Source organism: Drosophila virilis, chromosome X (assembly GCF_030788295.1).
Source record: "Drosophila virilis strain 15010-1051.87 chromosome X, Dvir_AGI_RSII-ME, whole genome shotgun sequence".
NCBI lineage: Eukaryota > Metazoa > Arthropoda > Insecta > Diptera > Drosophilidae > Drosophila > Drosophila virilis.
In genome coordinates this window covers 12896927-12915822 of record NC_091543.1, presented here as the reverse complement: position 1 = coordinate 12915822, position 18896 = coordinate 12896927, and the positions used below count along the sequence as shown (strand labels likewise).

The 18896-nt window shown below is 49.1% G+C and overlaps 3 protein-coding genes across 6 annotated transcripts; 2 read left to right on the top strand and 1 right to left on the bottom strand.

The window, feature by feature from the left end:
• The first annotated feature begins 380 nt into the window (after nucleotides 1-380).
• On the top strand, nucleotides 381-2677 carry LOC6636010 (transcription factor grauzone). The gene is made up of 5 exons (XM_002059474.4): nucleotides 381-589; nucleotides 652-1147; nucleotides 1202-1658; nucleotides 1720-1932; nucleotides 2030-2677. The coding sequence occupies exons 1-5, from the start codon at nucleotides 467-469 to the stop codon at nucleotides 2568-2570; spliced, it is 1830 nt and encodes a 609-aa protein (XP_002059510.2). The 5' UTR covers nucleotides 381-466; the 3' UTR covers nucleotides 2571-2677.
• On the bottom strand, nucleotides 2579-3825 carry LOC6636009 (dnaJ protein homolog 1). The gene has a single exon (XM_002059473.4). It carries the CDS (start codon nucleotides 3700-3702, stop codon nucleotides 2725-2727), a length of 978 nt encoding a protein of 325 aa, XP_002059509.1. The 5' UTR covers nucleotides 3703-3825; the 3' UTR covers nucleotides 2579-2724.
• Nucleotides 3826-4071: 246 nt separating this feature from the next.
• nocte (no circadian temperature entrainment) lies at nucleotides 4072-17001 on the top strand. Of its 4 annotated transcripts, XM_070207652.1 has the most exons (6): nucleotides 4072-4753; nucleotides 6383-6740; nucleotides 6818-7034; nucleotides 7099-13568; nucleotides 14934-15038; nucleotides 15138-17001. In XM_070207652.1, exons 2-6 carry the CDS (start codon nucleotides 6651-6653, stop codon nucleotides 15783-15785), a joined length of 7530 nt encoding a protein of 2509 aa, XP_070063753.1. In that variant the 5' UTR covers nucleotides 4072-4753; nucleotides 6383-6650; the 3' UTR covers nucleotides 15786-17001. The 4 variants fall into 4 exon arrangements, with proteins under 4 accessions (XP_070063753.1, XP_070063744.1, XP_070063747.1 ...); XM_070207643.1 differs by having other exon boundaries at nucleotides 14934-17001; XM_070207646.1 differs by lacking the exon at nucleotides 4072-4753 and adding an exon at nucleotides 5118-5242 and having other exon boundaries at nucleotides 14934-17001.
• Nucleotides 17002-18896: the final 1895 nt, after the last annotated feature.

Sequence of the window (18896 nt, the reverse complement as noted above, 5' to 3'; positions counted from 1 at the left end):
GTCACAGCCGCCTATCGATATAAACAAAAGCTATCGTTAGCGGCCGCGCGTGCCAAACTCTATGAGGTGCGTCAAACTAGCGGCGGTAACCTAGCGTCGATTTTTGGTACTTGGTATCGGAGTGCAGAATCGTGCAAAAACTAGCTGGCAATATTACTCGATATTTCTCGTTATGTTGGTGGGCTTTACATATCGATAGACATAAATATATAAGTTAATACAAAAAGTGGCCGTGGTAAGTGATCTGATTATGTAAATTATTATACATATCTGTGGCGTAGTTCATTTATTACAAGCATTTAAGAGCTTTCAAAATCAAAAACTTCGATTGTCTATCGCTTTTGTATATCGATTTAACATAACTTCAATATATCGGTAAATGAATCAAATAAGAGGCCATCGCTAAACAAAACCAAACAATTGATAATAATTGAATTGCTTAAATTTATGTTGAAAACGCCGCAAAATGATCTGTCGCTTGTGTTTAAAAAGCATAAACGCAAACAATGCCGTCTATCTGTTCGAAACCAACGACACACTGGCTGAATCCTCGCTGCTGAAGATGATAGCCAAGTTTCTGCAGCTTGAGGTAAGTTTTCGCTATGCCCCAATTATTTAGAGAAATTGAGTGCATTTATTGATGGATTGCAGATAATGCCCGATGACAACATCTCGACAAACATTTGCCACGAGTGCTGTGAGCACTTGGAGGATTTTAACAACTTTTGGCAGCTGGTGGAGCAAAAACAAGGAACACTTAAAAAGGAGTTCCTTAACGTGGACGTCGACTGTGTCGCCCTCAAATGGACGGGCATCGATGTGGATGTCAACATTGATGAGCTGCCACTGGTGGCCGATGAGATGGACGAGAAGCCCCTCGATATACACAATCTCAGTCTGCTCGGCAGTGTGCTTGATGTGAACGTGGATAGTGTGGAGGTGCCGCAGCTAACAACTGCCCCAAAACAATCCCAGACTGAACATTTACCGCCGCTGCTGGCTCCCGACCCTACCGCTGACGACGACGACGACGAGGATGTCGAAGAGAAGCCAACAATGCACGACAGCAGCGACAGCGCGCGGAACGCTTCCTCAGATGATGTTGACGCAGATGAAGATGATGGCGATGACGATGATGATGATGATGGTAAGTGCTCGTACAGCGTCTCGAAGCAGATTCTAACAGCTTGCCGGCTTACAGACGAACTGCCGCTGGTCAGGTTGCAGCACAAGCTCAAGCCGAAGCGCCAAGCACGCGCCGTGACACGGCGAAACAAGCGAACGCTAACGCTCGCCCAAGAGCTTGATCAGCTGCTGGATGACAGCGAGCGAGCGGGCAGCAGATCGCGACGAAAGAAAACAACAAACAGTGCGCCAACCGATGTTCAAAGGAGCGAACTGCAAGCGGCACTGGAGCGCAAGCCCAAGGGCTGTTCCCGTGCACAGCTGACCAAACGCTACGAAGAGGCCATCGCCAGCTATATGAGCGCCGACTGTGATCTCTGCGACTTTAGTACCAAGTACCTGTCCCAGCTGAAGGTTCATTTCCTGGAAGTGCATCAGCGCGATGCGTATCTCAAGTGCTGCAACAAGGTCTTCAATCGCGCCTCCAAGCTGATGGATCACATACGCAAACACATCAATCCCAGTCTATTCACGTAACCTCCGATTCCGTTCAGCGCTTAGCTAACCAAAATAACAACTTAATTCGCCTTGCAGCTGCTCCATTTGCAACAAGTCACTAAATTCCCAGGACTATCTGGCCACCCATATTGAGACGGTCCACAACAAGGTTGCCCAGATTGGCAAGGTGCTCAAGTATCCCTGTCCCAAGTGCGAGCGCACCTTCAGCAGCGAACGTCGACTGGGCAATCATCTACTTAAACACGACACGGATCAACTGGAGCACCAGTGCCACATATGCCACAAGAGGTGCGTTGTCCCTTATGTCACATAATCCAGTTCGCTCTAACGCATGCACCCCTTTATCTCCCTCTCGCTCTCGCTCTCTCGCTCTGTCTATTGGCAGCTTTGCGAATGTGCATCGACTGCGTCGACATATACAGTCCATACACGAGGATCTGCATCCGCATGTCTGTGATATATGCGGCAAGAAGTTCAAGTTTAAGCCCTCCTTCGAACGGCATTTGCTGGAGCATCAGGGCGTTGTGGCGCCGGCCATGGAGTGCCCCGTGTGCGGTGTCTGGCTAAAGAACGAGCATAGCCTGCGACTGCATCGCTTTACACACGACAGCACCGATACCGTCTGCCCGCACTGCTCGAAAACGTGCAGCTCCCGTACAGCGCTGCGCGCCCACATTAAATATGCCCACAAGCTGACCACAAATCTACAGTGCACATACTGCGAGAAGAGTTTCAAGCAGCAGCGCAATCTGGAGGAGCACATGGCCATACATACCGGCCTGCAGCTATACAATTGCCCGCATTGCCCCAAAGAATGCCGCAGTCGCTCCAACATGTACGTCCACATCAAGCAGCGGCACGCGGACGAATGGCTGAAGGCGAAAATGGCCCGATCCCACAATCCGCAGTTCAAGCCGCACGCCTAGCATGGACCTTAGCTATTATGTTGTTATAATATTGCTTAGCATCTCTTATGTTTGTCCGCAGACTGCACCATTTGACAAGGAATTTACATTAAACGAGTTATCTGGAATTGTGATTGCGTGCGTACGTGTGTGTGTGTGTGCGTGAGTGTGTGTGTTAACAATTGGGCAGCAGCTCGCCCAGCGCCGAGATCAGGCGCGTTGGCAACGTCTCCGGAAAGCTGATCTCAAAGTTGACACATAGCGCGCCGCGACGCAACGGATTCTTCGGATATGGCAGTCCGCGATCATTGAAACGCTTCAGCGTATTCGGCTTTATGATCTCACCGCTGCTGCAATACGGAAACGGATTGCCCAACAGCTGGGGCACCTGTATGGTCGCGCCGCAGAGCGCCTGCTTAAGCGTTATGTGTGCCGTATAGTGAATGTCGCTGCCCTCGCGCTGGAATAGGGGATGCGGCTTGTCGCGTATGATGAACACTATGTCGGCCGGTATGCGATTGGGCGCCTCATCGCCCTCCTTTGGGAATGTGATCTTGGTGCCCGATTTCCAGCCGGGCTTGATCTCGATATCGAGCAATTTGATCTCTTTGCGCGGCTGGCCGTTGGTCATTTTGATGCGAGAGATTTGCATTTTTTTATTGCAGCCATTGTTGATGTCCTCCAAGGACACATACAGCTCGTGCTCAATGGCGGGATCCTGTTCGGGGCGTGACTGAAAATTGCCCATGCCGCCCCACAGGCCACGCGGACTGTTGTCGTCTGTCATAAAGATTTGCTCCAGATTCTCGCCAAAGAACATGCTGAACGGATCACTCGAGCCGAAGAACTGTGCAAATGTGGCGCGCGGATCGCCATGGAACTGGTAGGCAAAGCTCGTTCCGCCCTGATCGTTATGGTTGCCGGGTATGCCATGCTTGAGTCCATCTTCGCCGTACTGATCATAAATGTCGCGTTTCTTTTTGTCCGACAGCACCTCGTAGGCCTCGGCCACCTCCTTGAAACGCTCCTCCGCCTTGGAGCTCTTGTTTTTGTCCGGATGGTATTTGAGGGCCAGTTTGCGGTAGGCCTTCTTAATTTCGTCGTCCCTGGCGTTGCGACTAATACCAAGTGTCTTATAAAAATCCTTGCCCATCTTTGGTATTGTTGTTTATTTATATTCAGTTGACTGTGCTCTTTTTACACATATGCCTTTGACGTTCTGACAAATAATTAAAAATGCTCACTGCTAATTTTCATTCTGACAATACTTCGAGAAAGCGCCTTAAATTAAAAAATTCGATAGACAAAAGTGTTTTGGTGTTGAGGTAATCGATTGCGCTGAAAATATCGGTGTTGCCATACTGCTTATAATTGACTATATATTTGGAATGCAACACCAACATTGGATATTTATTCCCATTTAACAGTATTACTCCACACTTAACAGGCATGTATGGCCATTTAAATGATTTGCTCCTTACGTTAACAGAATGTACTCCCCCAATAACATATCGCTCATCACTAGAATGCAACGCCGTAAGCGCAAGCTGGCAGCACTGTGTGCAAAAAATACATACGATTTAAACTAATGGAACAATTACGTATTACGTGAAAAGAACGCACCAAAAGTAATAATAAAGTTAATATTAAACAAGATAGTGTTATAAACGCCAACAATATTGAGCGTGTGTGTGTGCTATATTCAAATAATCCAAGAGGAAAAGTGATTCAAACGAGTTTCAGCACCTTGGATTTCGATTACATTTTTCATCTATACACTTGCAAAAGCGACCAGAGCAGCAGCAGCAGCAGCAGCAGCCGCAGCACGACATTAGAGAGACAGAGAGCGCTAACAAGCGAGAACGTAGGAGAGCCGAAGCCAGACAGAAAGACAGACGGGCAGCCAGCGCAACACAGCCAACAACAGCGGCCCAAAACGCGTTGAATAGCGACGGCAGGGGAAAGAAATCTGATTTGGCCAAAACGAAAAAGAACAAACAAATTATAAATCGTATACGCCACCGCGCTCTTCATTAAAGAAAGACACACACAAACGTGTCTTACCCAAAAAACATTTGGTTATATTTTTTTTTTGCAAACGGCTGAGTAAGCGTAGAAGAGTGCAAAAAACGTACAAAAGAAAGAAAAAAAGGAGCCAAGGAGCAACGAACTGTGTGTGCGGTGTATGCTCTGAGTGTAAAAGGGTAAGCACTATATACATTTACGTTTTCTCGTTTGATGTTCTTGTTATTGCTGTTGTATAGACCACATGCTCTTATTGTCTCACTCGCACTGCACACGATTGCTGCTGTTGCATTGTCGTTAGAGGTGGCGGCGGCAGCGGCGGTGGCGACACTGCAGGTTTATCATTTGTTTTCTGATTTGCATTCGCATTTGCAATGTTTGCAATAACTTATTAACACATTAGCTTAATAGTTATGTGTACGTATTTATTTTGCGTTGCGATAACATTACGTGCATGAGAAAAACATTATGTTAAAAGTCTGGTTCGATATATCGAGCGCATGTGGCAACGCTGTGCCACCGCCAGGCACACACACTTGCGCATACACAGACACACACACACACACACACATCCAAATATACTGCGAAAAGAGTAGCACCAGCAAGAAGAAGCAGCAGCGGCAAACTTCTCGCGCGGTGGATGTAGTGCAGCTAATTTTATAATAAAAGTAAATGTTTATTGAAAAAATCAAATTTCTAATAGAAAGGCAAGGCAGTTAATTGTGAATAAATGCAAATGCAACAGAAAATGCAATCAAGCCAATAATTCACTCAACCATCTAAACAGTTCTGCGAGTGCGTATTCGTTTAAGGGTGCATATGTGTGTGTGTGTGTGTCGAGTGTGAGCGAGAGTGCCTGTGTGTGTGTGTGTGTGTTCGCTATTAAACGGCACATTTTACTGTGCCTTTCGACGACTCGAGACTCAATAAGTGTGCAGCAAATGTCGTGTTTATTTGGCCAGGCTTCGAAAAGTGTGTAGATTATAATTAAGCTGGTGTGTGGCATATAATAAACCACGGAAATAACAAAGCAAAGTGCGCGTGTGTCGCCCGATTCCCTGTGCGACTGTGTATGTGTGTGCGTTTGTGTGAATGGTTTTTGTTGTTAAGACATCACTTTTAAAAATTGTTACCAAGCATTATTGTCTTATGATTTTGTATCTGCCAAACCCGCTATTATCAAAAGAAATGGCCAATTCACAAATTGCCAGCATTTGAAAAGTTTGCATTTGCAATGATGTTGATGTTGATGATTTTTTTTTTTTTTTTTCATCTGCTGCTTAATGCTGCTGCCAGGCTTCTGTGTGTCAGCCATTGTTCTTCTTCATTTATTACACGAAGACGCCACCGCATACTTCTTGTGTCTTGTGTTCTGTTTCTGTGTGTGGGTTGTGCGTGGTTGCGGGGGCGGGGGGTCCAGCATTTGAGCGCAAGCAGACAATTCACAGAGAGTGGTCCTTATAGCCATCTCGCTTGTGCACATGTCATTTGACCATAAACGGCTATCTATGCTTGGCTCGCTCTTTGCCTTATGTTCGGTTACTGCTCACACGCAGGCATGGGCATGGGGCGGTTGGGTAGGCCCCATGGAGGTGCGCATACATACACACGCACACACACACACGCACTGCATGGCACGAGTGCAAGGCGACCCGGCAGCCCACGTACCAAAACAAATAAAACAATACACAAAAATTGCAACAAACAAATGCAGCAGCAGCTTACAATATGACACCCTGAACCACCCACACCCACACCCACACCCTCTTTTTAAATGGACTCTCTCTCTTATTCGCTCTTGCTCTTAGTCGTTTTACAGCTCACACAAGAAGACTGAGAACAAACACAGCAAAAACACACAAGTAAAGAAAATCTAGCAACAACAAACAGAACGCAAGGCGCCAAGGAGGCACCTAGAAGAGATCTCGACCTCCTCGACATTTGCACGTCCCAACAAAACAATTCGAAAATCCGCATATAACTGCAACAGAAACCGCATCGAGCGAGCGATTAGCTTGGAGCGCGGCGGCAGTAGGCGGCAAAGGAAGCTAACGCTAATGAGGATCTATTGGCAGCATGAGTACACTGGGGGGAAGTAGGGGAGAGCGAAATGCCAAGCCCAAATTCACAGCGTTGGATATAAATCGCATGTACAAGAATAGCCGTGTAAGTAGAAAGCACCAGCAGGCTCCTTCTGTCATGTTTGTCATGTGGAAATCATTGTATATTCAATATTTTTGCAGGGCGAATCGAGTGAACCGTCAGCCCAAAAGAATCAAGTGCCGCGTAAACATGGAATGCAAATCTTGGGCAAAGTGCCTTCCGCTAGGCGACCACCAGCCAATCTGCCATCCCTGAAGGCTGAGACGAACAGCAGCAGCAGCAGTAGCAGCAACAGTGCAACGCCCTTAAGCAACAACAACAACAGCACCAATAACAATCTTCTTGCATCTGTCGAAGGTGAGTGCGGCTTGAAATTTGAATTGCCTCCTGTGAACTAAATTTCAAATGTTTCTATTATCAGGCAACAACAGCAGCAGCAGCGGCGGCGGCATCGGCAGCTCTAGCGCAGGAGGTGCGGGCGGAACAGGTACAGGTGCAACTGGATCAACTGGCGCAGGTGCAAACAGCAGCAGCAGCCACAACAACATCGCCACTGGACACAGCAGCGGCGGCAGCGCAGCAGGAGTATCAGCTCTTGGACACCAACACAACAGCGCTAATAAATACAATAGCAGCAACAGCAGCAGCAGCAGCAGCAATAACAACAACAGTACCAGCAACAATAACAGCCACAGCAACAGCAACAACAATAAGAACTTGAAATTAATTAATAACTCGGCAACAAGCGGAGGTGCTTTAGCCAGCGGCGGCGGCGGAGGAGCAGGATCAGGTGGTGTTGCTGCAAGCGGCAGCGGCGGCCACTCAAATAATTCACCCAAGACATGGTCAGCAATAACGACAGGACACGAACGTGCAGGCGGCACCGGTGGCCATGGCCACTATGGCAACCGCCAGACGCACCAGCAGCAACAGCAACAGCAGGTGGTGCCGCACTATCAAAGTCCGCAATTTCAATACGAGTTCCCAACACTAATGGGCGGCGGCGGCGCTGCATCCTCTGGTGGTCACGCGGGCGCAGCCGGTGGCGGTGGCAAATCCAAGGATCAGCAGGCACATTACCAGGGCCAGCAACAGCATGCGCATCATCACCAGAATCATCATTATCAGCAGCAGCAGCAGCAGCAACAGCAGCGCGATTATCGCGATCATCATGGCCATCATGGGCGTCAGTATGGCGGACACGGACACCATTCGCATCGCGGCGGCGGCGCCAATGCGGATCCCGGCAGCTACAGAGATGGCAGCGACGACGTCGGCGGTGGCAGCGAACTCAGCGAGATGAGTCTGCGGCCCCAAACCGATCCGGCCGCTTGGCTGCAGCAACAGGAAAAGGCCGCCAAGGAGTTGGCATTGAACCAACAGGGCCAGGGCCACCAGATACCGGCCAACGGCAGCGGTGCGGGCGCAGGACCGGGCGGCAGTGTACCACTGCCCATACTCTCACTAATGCCGTCATTTATGCGCAGCGGAGCACCGCTGCCCGCCACCGGTCTGGGAGGAGGTGCGCCCACAATGGCGGCAGCCCTTGCGAATGCCGCCTCTTGCGTTGCCGCAGATCTGGCATCATCTGCGCCGGCTCCCTATCAGAATGGCATTGCCGGCAATCGATCCGCCTCACCGGCCGTCCTGGGCAGTTTTCGTGCTGCGGCCGCAATACCGAAGCGACCAGTTGCCGGCTTAGCGGCGGCGACGACGACGACGACGCCACCGCCATCAGCGGCGATGGGCGGTAGTGGAGCGACAACGCCTCCGCAACAACAACAGCAGCAACAGGCGAATGGACCGGGCGGTCGCAAGGACAAGGACAAGGATTATGTCGTAGAGCCGGAGGTAGCACAAATGCAGCGTCCAATCATACGCGAAGAGGATCTGGAGCGTCTGAATGCGATTGCCAAGGACGACAGCTGGACGAAACAGGATGAAATTGACTACACCAAGAAACTAACATTCTCCGATGACGAGGAGCATGCCAGCCCCGAGGATCAGCACCACAACAGCAGCAATAGCCACAACAAACAGCAGCATCTGCAGCAGCAGCAGCAGCAGCAGTCAATCCAATCCAGCAGTAGCAGCAGCAGCAGCAATAATAATAATGACCAGCGCAAATTGTCCACCAGCAGCTCATGGCAGCGTGGCAAGGATAGCAGCGAGCGAGACTTGGATGGCCCCTCCGATCAGGGTCAAGAGCTGCGACAACAGAACGGCCATCGCGGCAGTTCCGGCAATGTGATCGTTGGCAGCAGCGGTGGCGGCGGCGGCGGCGGTATTGCTCTCGATGCCGGCGTCTATGAACGGGTAAAGCAGCGTAAGGAGGAGGAGGAACGTCGCCAAATGGAGCGCAAACAGGCGGCGGCAAAAAAGCTGCAGGAGCTTGAAATGAAAATGAATTGCAAGAAGGCGCTTAGCGAGGGCAATGCCACAAGTGCGGCATCTGGTGAGCTCCCAGCCGTGCCACTGGGCAATGTTAGTGAGGATGAGGGCGGAGGTGTTACCGGTGCCGGACAGCAGCAGCAATTGCAATTGCAGCAACAGCAACGTCGACCACGTGGCAGCATCTCTAGCATGGGCAGTGCCGGTGGCGGTGGCGGTGGCGGTGGAAGCGGCGCCAGCTCAGCCTCGCTTGCGGCAAGTACAGCTGCCGGGGATTACGGACAGAAGCCCGTCTTCATGACGCATTTCCAATCGAATTTACCGCCACGCTTTCAGCGCCAACAACAACAGCAACAACAACAACAACAGCAGCAGCAGCAACTGCCGCGCGGCGGCTTGGAGAAGAGCGCCTCCGCGAGCAGCGCCTTCGAGGGCAGCGGTTCACGTTATCTGCAAAAGGGCGGCGGCGGCGTCGGCAGCGGCTCCAACGGTGGCAGCGGTAGCGGTGTGCGCAGCATCTCCGGCGGCTATGCGCGTGTCGGCAGCAGCGGCAGCTACGGGCGCAATCGTCATGATAGCGCCAGAGAGGAGCAGGATGCGTCCGGTGCGCGTGACCTGGACCAGTCGAGATATGCACGCGGCCAGGAGTATCGCAGTGGACAGCAACAGCAGCAACAGCAACAGCAGCAACAATTGATGCAGTCGCGCAGCATCTCGGAGAACTCGCATCGCAAGACGAGCGTTTCCTCCAGCGACGATGTCGGCATGGGCAGCAACAACGGCGGCGGCGGCGGCGGCGGCGGTTGTTCCTCCTGGGCAGAGCAAACGGATGCTGAGCAAAAGCATCATCGTCATCGCGAGGAAAGCTTTTCATCAACACATAGCCATGATTCGGCTGTGCAGATCAAGATACTGCAGCGGCCAGCGCGACAGCCGAGCCTCAGCGAGGAGAAGCCGCTTGCAGCCGGCGGAGTGGGCGCGCTCCAGAAACAGCCCCTGGACACCATGCAGAGCATTCAGCCAACACAGATACTGAGACGCAGCGTGGAGCCCGTTGACAAGTCGGACGAGAAGATAGCGGAGCGTGAGGCGAGCGACAAGTCCGCCGAAACGGAGCTAACCAAGTCGACGGCATATCCCGCCGCTGTCAAGAATGATGATGACAAGGATGCGTTGCGCAACTCAACGATATGTTCGACTGCCACGTCCGCAACACAGCCAGTGGCCGGCAAACGACCAAGTCCACGCGGTGGTCGCGGTCGCGACGACATCCATACCCGCGGTGCCGGCAGAAGCTATCCGGCCAGCGGTGCAGCCGGTGGTCCGGCTGGCGGCTATCGTGGACAGCGCAGCAGCAGCGACTGGAGCAGTCGCAATAGCAGCGCTGCAGGAGGCGGCGGCGGCGGCGGCGGGCGTCGCTATTATGGCAGCGGCGGTGAGCAGTCCGAGCAATCGGAAGACGTTGACGAGGATTGTTACAGTAGCAGTGGCGGCGGGGGCGGGTCGCGACGCAGTCCCAAAGTGCAGTCACGCTCAGAGCAGAGCAGCAATAGCAGCGGCTCAGGCGGTGTATCCACATCTGGCGGCCAGTCAGCAGCAGCAGGAGGTGGTGGAGCAGGAGGGCCCATTGTCAACAAGGCGGGCTTTTCGCCACGTGGCGAACCATCGCGACGCGGTCGCGGTGGTCTATCCAGTTCCAGTGGCAGCTCAGCGCCAGGTTTTCGACGCCAACCAGCAAGCGGAGGACGCGCCTATGGCCGGCTGGGCTATGAAGAGTATGGCAAACAGCGCAGCTCGGAATCGGAAACAGGCAATGCACCAACTGCTGCGGACCTAGACAAGACCAAGCAGAATCAGCTGGCGCTCAGTGCGGGACTGCACAAGGGCAAGGACGAGAAGGAGGAGCTGTCGCCCGACAAGGACAAGAGCATCAGCAACAGCAGCAGCAGCAGCCAGAGCAACAGCAGCAACATCACCAACATTAATATAACCAACACTGCCGTGGCCAAGGAGGAGCCACACAAGGATGCGCCCGCAACTGGAGCAGCAGCAGCAGCCAGGCCGCCCCCAGGACTGAGCACAACTGCCGCTGCCGCCGCCGCTGCTGCTGCAGGCGTGCCGCCTCTATTAGCTGCCCCAGGCAGCGATGTGCCCGGCAAAAAGAAGAGCAGCGAATGCACAACAATTGTACCGCCAACGGCAGCAGCAACAGCGCCCATCGGCGACAAGTCCAAGCTCTCCGCCATTGGCGAGAAGAGTGCTGTGGGCGTCGGCGTTGGAGTTGGAGTTGGCGTCGGTGTGGTGGGAGCTGGCAGCCTTCTGATCGATGCCAATGCGCCAGTTAACACGATTATCTTTGAGAACTCGACGTACAAGCAGCAGCAACAGCATCAGGCAGCAGCCGTTGTGCCGCTCAAGCAGCAGCAGCAGCCAACGCTGGGCGGAGCAACAGCAGCAGCCGTTGATAGCTTGTCGACAGCGCTCTCCCAGATGAGCTTTGGCGGCGGCAATGACGATGAACAGCAGCAGCAGCAGCAGCAGCAGGACATGAAACTGGGCTTCAGCTTCAGCGATGATGCTGCCACTCTCAAAGTGGTCGAAAGCTTGGAGCACCAGCAGCAGCAGCAGCAGCAACAACAACAACAGCAGCAACAACAGCAGCAAAACAACTCCACGGCGGACCTGAATATGAAGATAGCGAGCGTGAAAAAGGTATGGGAATCGGCCACGCCCATGTCGGAGGCAACGCAACAGTCGAGCCAACAGCAACAGCAGCAGCAGCAGCAACAACAACAGCAGCAGCAGCAGCAGCAACAGCAGCAACACGCGCAACAGCAGCAACATTCACAACAGCAACAACAGCAGGCAGCCGCAGCAGCAGCGGCAGCAGCAGCTGTTGCCGCCGTTGCACAGCAGCAACACGCACAGCAGCAACAGTCGCAGCATGGCCAGCACGGGCAACACGGCCAGCAGCAGGTCTCGAGCTCTGTGGTGGATGATAGCGGCAGCCATATCGCCGCCTCGTTTGTCGCCGCAGTCGCTGCCTCACAGCAGCAACAGCGCCAGCAACAGATGCCACACTATGCTGTCTCGGCGGTGCACATGCAAAGCCATCACCAGCAGCAACAGCAGCAGCAGCAGCAGCAACAACAACCGCAGCATCATCAACAACAGCAGGCACATCATGGCCACCATGCATTGTCCTCGCCAGGACCAGTCTATGGCAGTCACGGCTCACCCTTCGATGCCGGCTCCCTGGAGCAACAGTTCCAGCAACAGCAGCAGCAGCAGGAGGATTACCCAAGTCCACAGCAGCAGCAACACTCGCAGCAGCATCAACAGCAGGTGAAGGCCAAGCAGCTGCACGCCAGCCTGGGCATGTCGCCGCCGCCCAGCCACCAACAGCAGCAGCAGCAGCAGCAACAACACTCGCAACAGCAGCAACACTCACAACAGCAGCAACACTCACAACAGCAGCAGCAGCAACAGCTGCCGTTCTATCAGGCATCGCCGCAGTTTGGCGTCGGCGGCATTCCAACGATTCCCAGCCCGCCGGCGGTTGTGTTCAACTCATCGCAGCTGGCGCCGCCGCCATCGCAGGCGGGCAATCTGTACGCTCCATTCCATTCGCTCGATCATTCGAACCGCTCGCCCGCCTACTCAGCGGCAGCAGCTGCTGCCGCTGCGCACAGTTTCCCGGGCCATTATGCGGCCGCTGCAGCGGCGGCAGCCGCCGGCGGCGCCTTCAATGCGTACGCCATGCAGACGCCGCATGGTCATGGTGGCAATATGCCGCCACCTCCAGCGGCGCACACGCCGGACATGTACTCCAATTTGTCGTCGCAGTTCCGGCTAGGCGGCGGTCCCTTTGGCCAGCCGCAGCCCAATTCGCAACAGCTAAACAATCCCAATGCCGCCGCCGTGGCCATCATATCCTCCAACAGCAGCTCAATGATGTCCTCGGGCTCGGCAAAGCCGCCGCCGCCCAGTCAACAGCCCATTGGCGCCATTGGCTCCAAGTCGGCGGGCAGCGGCGGCGGTCCAGGACCCGGTCCAGGACCCGGACCCGGACCGGGACCGGGACCCTATGCAGCCGCTCAGCAGTACATGAATCTTTATGCCGGACCGCATCCGGGCCAGGGCGGACATCCACCAGGCGCCCATCAGCTGCAGTCGAACAGCTACTACTCGAATTCAGCGCCCGCCGGCCCCAGCGGTCCCCAGTACTATGGCGGACCGCCACCCCAGGGTGCCGGCGGTGGTGGCCAAAACTATGGCCTGGCCACCGCGGCTGGCATGTACGGCGGCCATCAAGGTGGCCCGCCGGGTTCGAATGGACCGCCGGGTCCGCAGTCTCAGCACACGATGGGGAACTTCAATACGCAGTTCATGAACTCACAGCTGCTGACCGCGGCGGGGATGAGCCAGTTCCGTGGCGGTCCGACGCCCGGCGGTGGTTACCTGAAGAACAGCCAGGGCCAGGGACACATGCAGGACTCGGTAAGGAGTGAACCACAACTACAACTACAACCACAACCACAACCACGCCCACTATCAAGCACACACACCACACTCTTTAACTACCAGAATCTGCCCATGTACAACCACATGAAGACCCAATCCCCCAGCAATTTGTATTAAGTTTTGTACGCTTTTGCTCCCGATACCCGCTTTATTTTTTCTTTTTTTTTTTTTTTTTTAATCTTGAGGAGAGCCCAGCCCGTCTCTGTTTTGCTAGGCAGCCAGATGTCTGTCTGTCATAGAGCTCAAAATATCATATTATGTGCATTCGATTCAATAAAAGTATCAAGTAAAATGTATTCTAAAACTAGATATCGATATCAAAGACGAAACACAAACTGTTTGCCTAAACAAGAATATCAGAAGATCAGAAGAAAACGAAGAAGTAGTAGTGTATTCACTTGCTGTTATATATCTGATTTATTCTAATAAATCTCTAGTTCCGGGCCGATATATCATTGTACTATATATATGTATATATATATATAGTGTCAATATTGATATGATATTTCTCGCAAGCCAATTACGATTTGGTTTCTCTTATATTTTGGTCGAAGAATGAATATTTTTGCTTGATAATATTTCGATTTTGAGCACATAAAAATTAAAAAAAAAACAAAGAATAATTCTATACTTTTCATTTTATTTTTCTGTGGCCAACAAATATAGGTATTACAAATTTTCACCTGAGATCTTAACAATTCCTAGTTAAATTGCGGCTTGCGACTTGAAGAATTGATCAAGCACAAGACTTGGATCTTTTATTGTGAATAATTAACAGAGGGTTGTACATGGAATTCTTAAATACTGCTAGGGGATTTTCTTCGTTCTGTAAAAGATTAACCAACACTGAGTATATAATGGATAGTGTTCTATAACCTGTTAAAAAAAAGAAAAGTTTGTTCCCTTCTGGAAGTTCATTTAAATTTCACAAATAAATTCGAAACTCGCTCTGTTTCTCCCTCTCTCTCTCTCTCTCTCTCTCTCTCTCTCTCTCACTCAGGCTCCCTCTCTAAAATGCAATGCATTGCTATCTCTCTCACTCTCGCGCAGCTTTGAGCACGTTAAGATAAGTGTCAAGGCGCTCGGCCTGGCAAGCGAGCAGACCCTGGTTCAATGCCAGTCGGACACTATCAGATATTTTTTTTTTTTTTTCTTCTGACAATCAATTTCTTCTAGTTAAACTTTTAGATTTTAGACAAAGTTTGGAACTTTTGCCGTTTGAATTAACATATTGTAAAGACCCTTGCCCACAGGGTGTCTAACTAGGCCTGTAGAGACCCGGCTGCACCTGGCCTTGGATCTTAAGTTTGTTATCTAATGTGATTTTGTTACTCTTTGCAGATGGGCAGACAATTGAAGAGTCCATTGAGCGCCGACATGAGCCTGGGCCTGGCCAAGCAGGTGCAGTCGCAGCCTAGTCCGCCGCACCACAAGAACTATGGCGGCGTAAGTAGCCTTAACTGCAACGGCAACAACAGCAACAGCAGCAGCAACCTGCAGCTGGGCAACCGACTCACTGACCCTTCTCAATTCTTTCATGCGCAGTGGGATCTGCAGAATCAGGTGCTGCAGCAGCAGCAGCAGCAGCAACAGCAGCAACAGCAGCAGCAGCAGCAGCAACAGCAGCAATCTCAGCAGCGACAGGGCGGCAACGGCAACAACATGAACACGCTGGGCGGTCGCGGCACTGGCGCCGTGGGTAGCGGCTCCGGTGGCTCACAGGTGGTGGGCGGCGGCGGCGGCGGCGGTGGCGGCGTAGTTGGTGGTGGCAACGGTGGAGTTGGTAGCGTCGGACAAAGCGGCGGCGGTGGCCAGGGACGTTATCCGGCGCCTATACAGCGGCCCAATAACTATCCACAGCATCCACAGCAGCAACAACAACAACAACAGCAGCAGCAGCAGCAACAGCAACAACAACAGCAGCAGCAGCAGCGCGATCAGGCGGCGGCGCAGCGCGCCCAGAGCATGCGACAGGTGACGGGTGGCGGCGGCGCCGGCAGCGCCGGCAATAGCAACGCGCCCGGCGTACCACCTGGCGCCAACAATGGCGGCAACGGCGGCCCTGGTGGCCCTGGCGGTGCCGGCGGCGGCACATCGCCAGCCTCGGCGGCGCAGCTCAACAAGCCCTATTATTCAAACAATGCGGCGGGCGCCGGCGGCGGCGCCAACCGCGGTGAGTGGCATGCCAATTGAGCGTACTATTGAGCCAATGGCGACACCGCCCTGTAAGCCCCTCGCACACACACACACACACACATAAACACACACACACACATACCAAGTAAAAACAAAAGCAGGCGCGATTCAGAAATGAAGCATTGAAAAAATTAGGCAATGTGCGTTTGGAGAGAGCGGCAAAGCAACAGAAATATTTACTTATACATGCATAATACACACACATATATATACATATATAACACTAAAAGCAACAACAACAACAACAAGAAGAAGAGAAAAAGCAAATTACTAGCGAAAGCAAACAAAAACAAAAGAGAGAGTCAAAACGAGAGAAGCAAACGAATTAACTAAAGCGCAAAATGTTAAACAAAAAACGAAGCAACAAAAATGTCAGCTAAGATCGTAAAAAAAATAAAACAAAATCAATTCAACTATGAAAAGTAACAAAAGAAAAAAAAAACAACCTATAAAACATATTTAAACAAAAAAGTATATGAAATGCAAGAACAACAACAACTTGATGTTAAATTCAATTCGAGGGCAGCGCAAAAATGCAAAGCCACGCCCACAAAATACAAAAAACAACAACAACAAAAACGAGCGAAGAAAACTGCAAAAAAAAAGTTAAAAAAAACACACAGAGTATGGAAAAAGTAATTTATAGTTTAGTTGGGTTACACACAAACATAAATATACACACACACACAACAAACACATACACACAGACGCATACACGCAATTACATTGCATACGTACTCACACGCATACATATACATATATAAATATATATAGATATGGATCGAATCTGCAGCTGCGTTAAAGTAATTAAAAATCAAACAACAACAAAAATGCAATTGGCAAACGTCAATTTCCACACACACACACACACACACACACACACACAGCAAAAATAAGCAAAACAGTAACAGAGTAACAAACAATATTATGCTTTTCATTTATTAATATTCACATAAATATATTTTATATTATAATTATCATTTTTTTTAATATGTATTGTGTTAACTTTTAGCGTTTAGTTTATGTTAAACAAAAAAAAAAAAAAAAAAAAGAAACAAACACAACAAAAACGAAAATTAAATAGAATGCTGAGTGTATTTTTTGTCAAACAAATTTACATATATACATTAGACACACATACAAACAATGCATACACACACACACACACACACACGCATACAAGCATAAATATATACTTATTATTTTCATTGTAGCTGCATTTTTGTCGGCAGTGCGTTTGCACTTTTATATTTTTCAAATTTATTATTATTTGTTCAATGGCAACAAGAAAATCAAGTGCAAGTGAGGGAATAATGGAATACGAATAATTATAAATTATAATTATGCTACATTATTTTTATCGATTAATCTATTGTAATCGATATCAATGCCGATCGCTGTATCGGTATAGAGAGAGAGAGAGAAACAGAATTGAGAAACGCAAGCTTTTAAGTTTGTTTAAGTGCAAAGTTAAGTTGAAGAAGTAAACTAAACGAAAAAAAACGACATACAAACAATCTAATCTTATGTATGTAAATCTCTCTGTCTTATATGACAACAAACAATAATCTGCGTTACAAGTCGAGTCCGGCGAATATACTGCGCCCATTCAATACCAGACCCACACACATACACACACAAACACACACACACAACAAAACTTCGACCTCGGCTTCGGCTTTGCAAAGTGTTCACACAAAATGGCGCTAAGGTGTCCATCGCCTTGGATTCGCAGTGCTGCTAATCGGCTGTTATTTATACTGGCACGACACCTATCAATTCTTTTTTTTTAATTTTTTTTTTTTGTTTTTAAATCAAATTGTTTACTTGATTTAAGTAATATTTCCATTGCCAACATGTCTAAGTTGACATTAAATTGGTGAAGAGCAAGAAATGTTTGAGTTCTATGCCAGTATTTTTGCAGTCGCCGGAGATGCTGCTGCCGCTGCTGCAATTATCTATTAGTATTAACCGCCCGTTGCCCCCACCCCTAGCCAGTGCGGCATTGTGGCTGAGAATTGGTAACAGTCAGGGTGTGTGAAGGGTGGGGGGACTGGCAAATTAAACTGCAATCGGACAAGAATATATAGGATCTTTATGTTGTATATGCTCAAAAAACAAAAAAAAAAAAAAACTCGTAACGAAACAAAATGTTAAAGTAACTGTAACTTAACATGGATATAGCATATACATACATACATACATATACATACACACATTATAGAGGCAACATACAAGCAAGAACACTCCAATTTTAAATGACAAGAAATCCCACACATAAAATTAATATTGATTAAAACATATTATTGTGAAAACGTAGTAGAAAAAGGAAAACTAAAACAAATAAATATAATGAAATGGAAAACCGATAAAAAAAAAACTAAAACATACCTAAATACATACTATATGCATACATATATACATACACACACATATATATACATACATATATATATATATATATGTATAGATATATAGGAGTACATTTGTATGTATTTTTCGCACTTCGCTCGGCTGCTGCAGCTACAAATTCAAAATTCAAATCAAATTTAAATGCATACATACGATATATGTTAATGTTTTGCCAGGGCAAACGGTTTAGTTATTAACAAAAGTATAAAAAAAAAAAAAACAAAAACAAAAGTGAAATCCAAATGCAGATGCAGTTGCAAAATGGCCAGCGCTTGCTATTACACAATACATGTAAAAGATATATTTTATAGCTATAGCATAAACATAGAATTGATAAATGATTAATTTATACATATATATTTTAAATTGCATATATGGTTTTTCGTCTCTATATCTACCAAGCAACAAGTTAAATACATGGGCATATAATACACACATACGTACATATATGTAAACCATTTTTACATTTGATTCATTCAAATTAATTTTTAGTAATACTGAAATTTCGAAAAACTGAGCTAAAACAAATGAACACAAAAACAAAAAAAAAACATAGATAATAAAAACAACCCAAAACGGAACATTTAAAGCAAATTCGATAAAATGAAATAAAAACTTTAAATAAATAAAATATTTAAAACAAAATAACAGCAACAACAATTCAACAATTTCTCCTAATGCACAACTTCGCAAAGA

Excerpts from the sequence above, each read along its gene's own strand:
- LOC6636010 (XM_002059474.4), top strand. The coding sequence starts at position 467 with ATGATCTGTCGCTTGTGTTTAAAAAGCATAAACGCAAACAATGCCGTC. Across the intron at positions 1,659-1,719 it reads ATCAATCCCAGTCTATTCAC|CTGCTCCATTTGCAACAAGT; the intron begins GTAACCTCCGAT and ends TTCGCCTTGCAG. Across the intron at positions 1,933-2,029 it reads TGCCACATATGCCACAAGAG|CTTTGCGAATGTGCATCGAC; the intron begins GTGCGTTGTCCC and ends GTCTATTGGCAG.
- LOC6636009 (XM_002059473.4), bottom strand. The coding sequence starts at position 3,702 with ATGGGCAAGGATTTTTATAAGACACTTGGTATTAGTCGCAACGCCAGG.
- nocte (XM_070207643.1), top strand. The coding sequence starts at position 6,651 with ATGAGTACACTGGGGGGAAGTAGGGGAGAGCGAAATGCCAAGCCCAAA. Across the intron at positions 7,035-7,098 it reads TCTTCTTGCATCTGTCGAAG|GCAACAACAGCAGCAGCAGC; the intron begins GTGAGTGCGGCT and ends TTCTATTATCAG. Across the intron at positions 13,569-14,933 it reads AGGGACACATGCAGGACTCG|ATGGGCAGACAATTGAAGAG; the intron begins GTAAGGAGTGAA and ends TACTCTTTGCAG.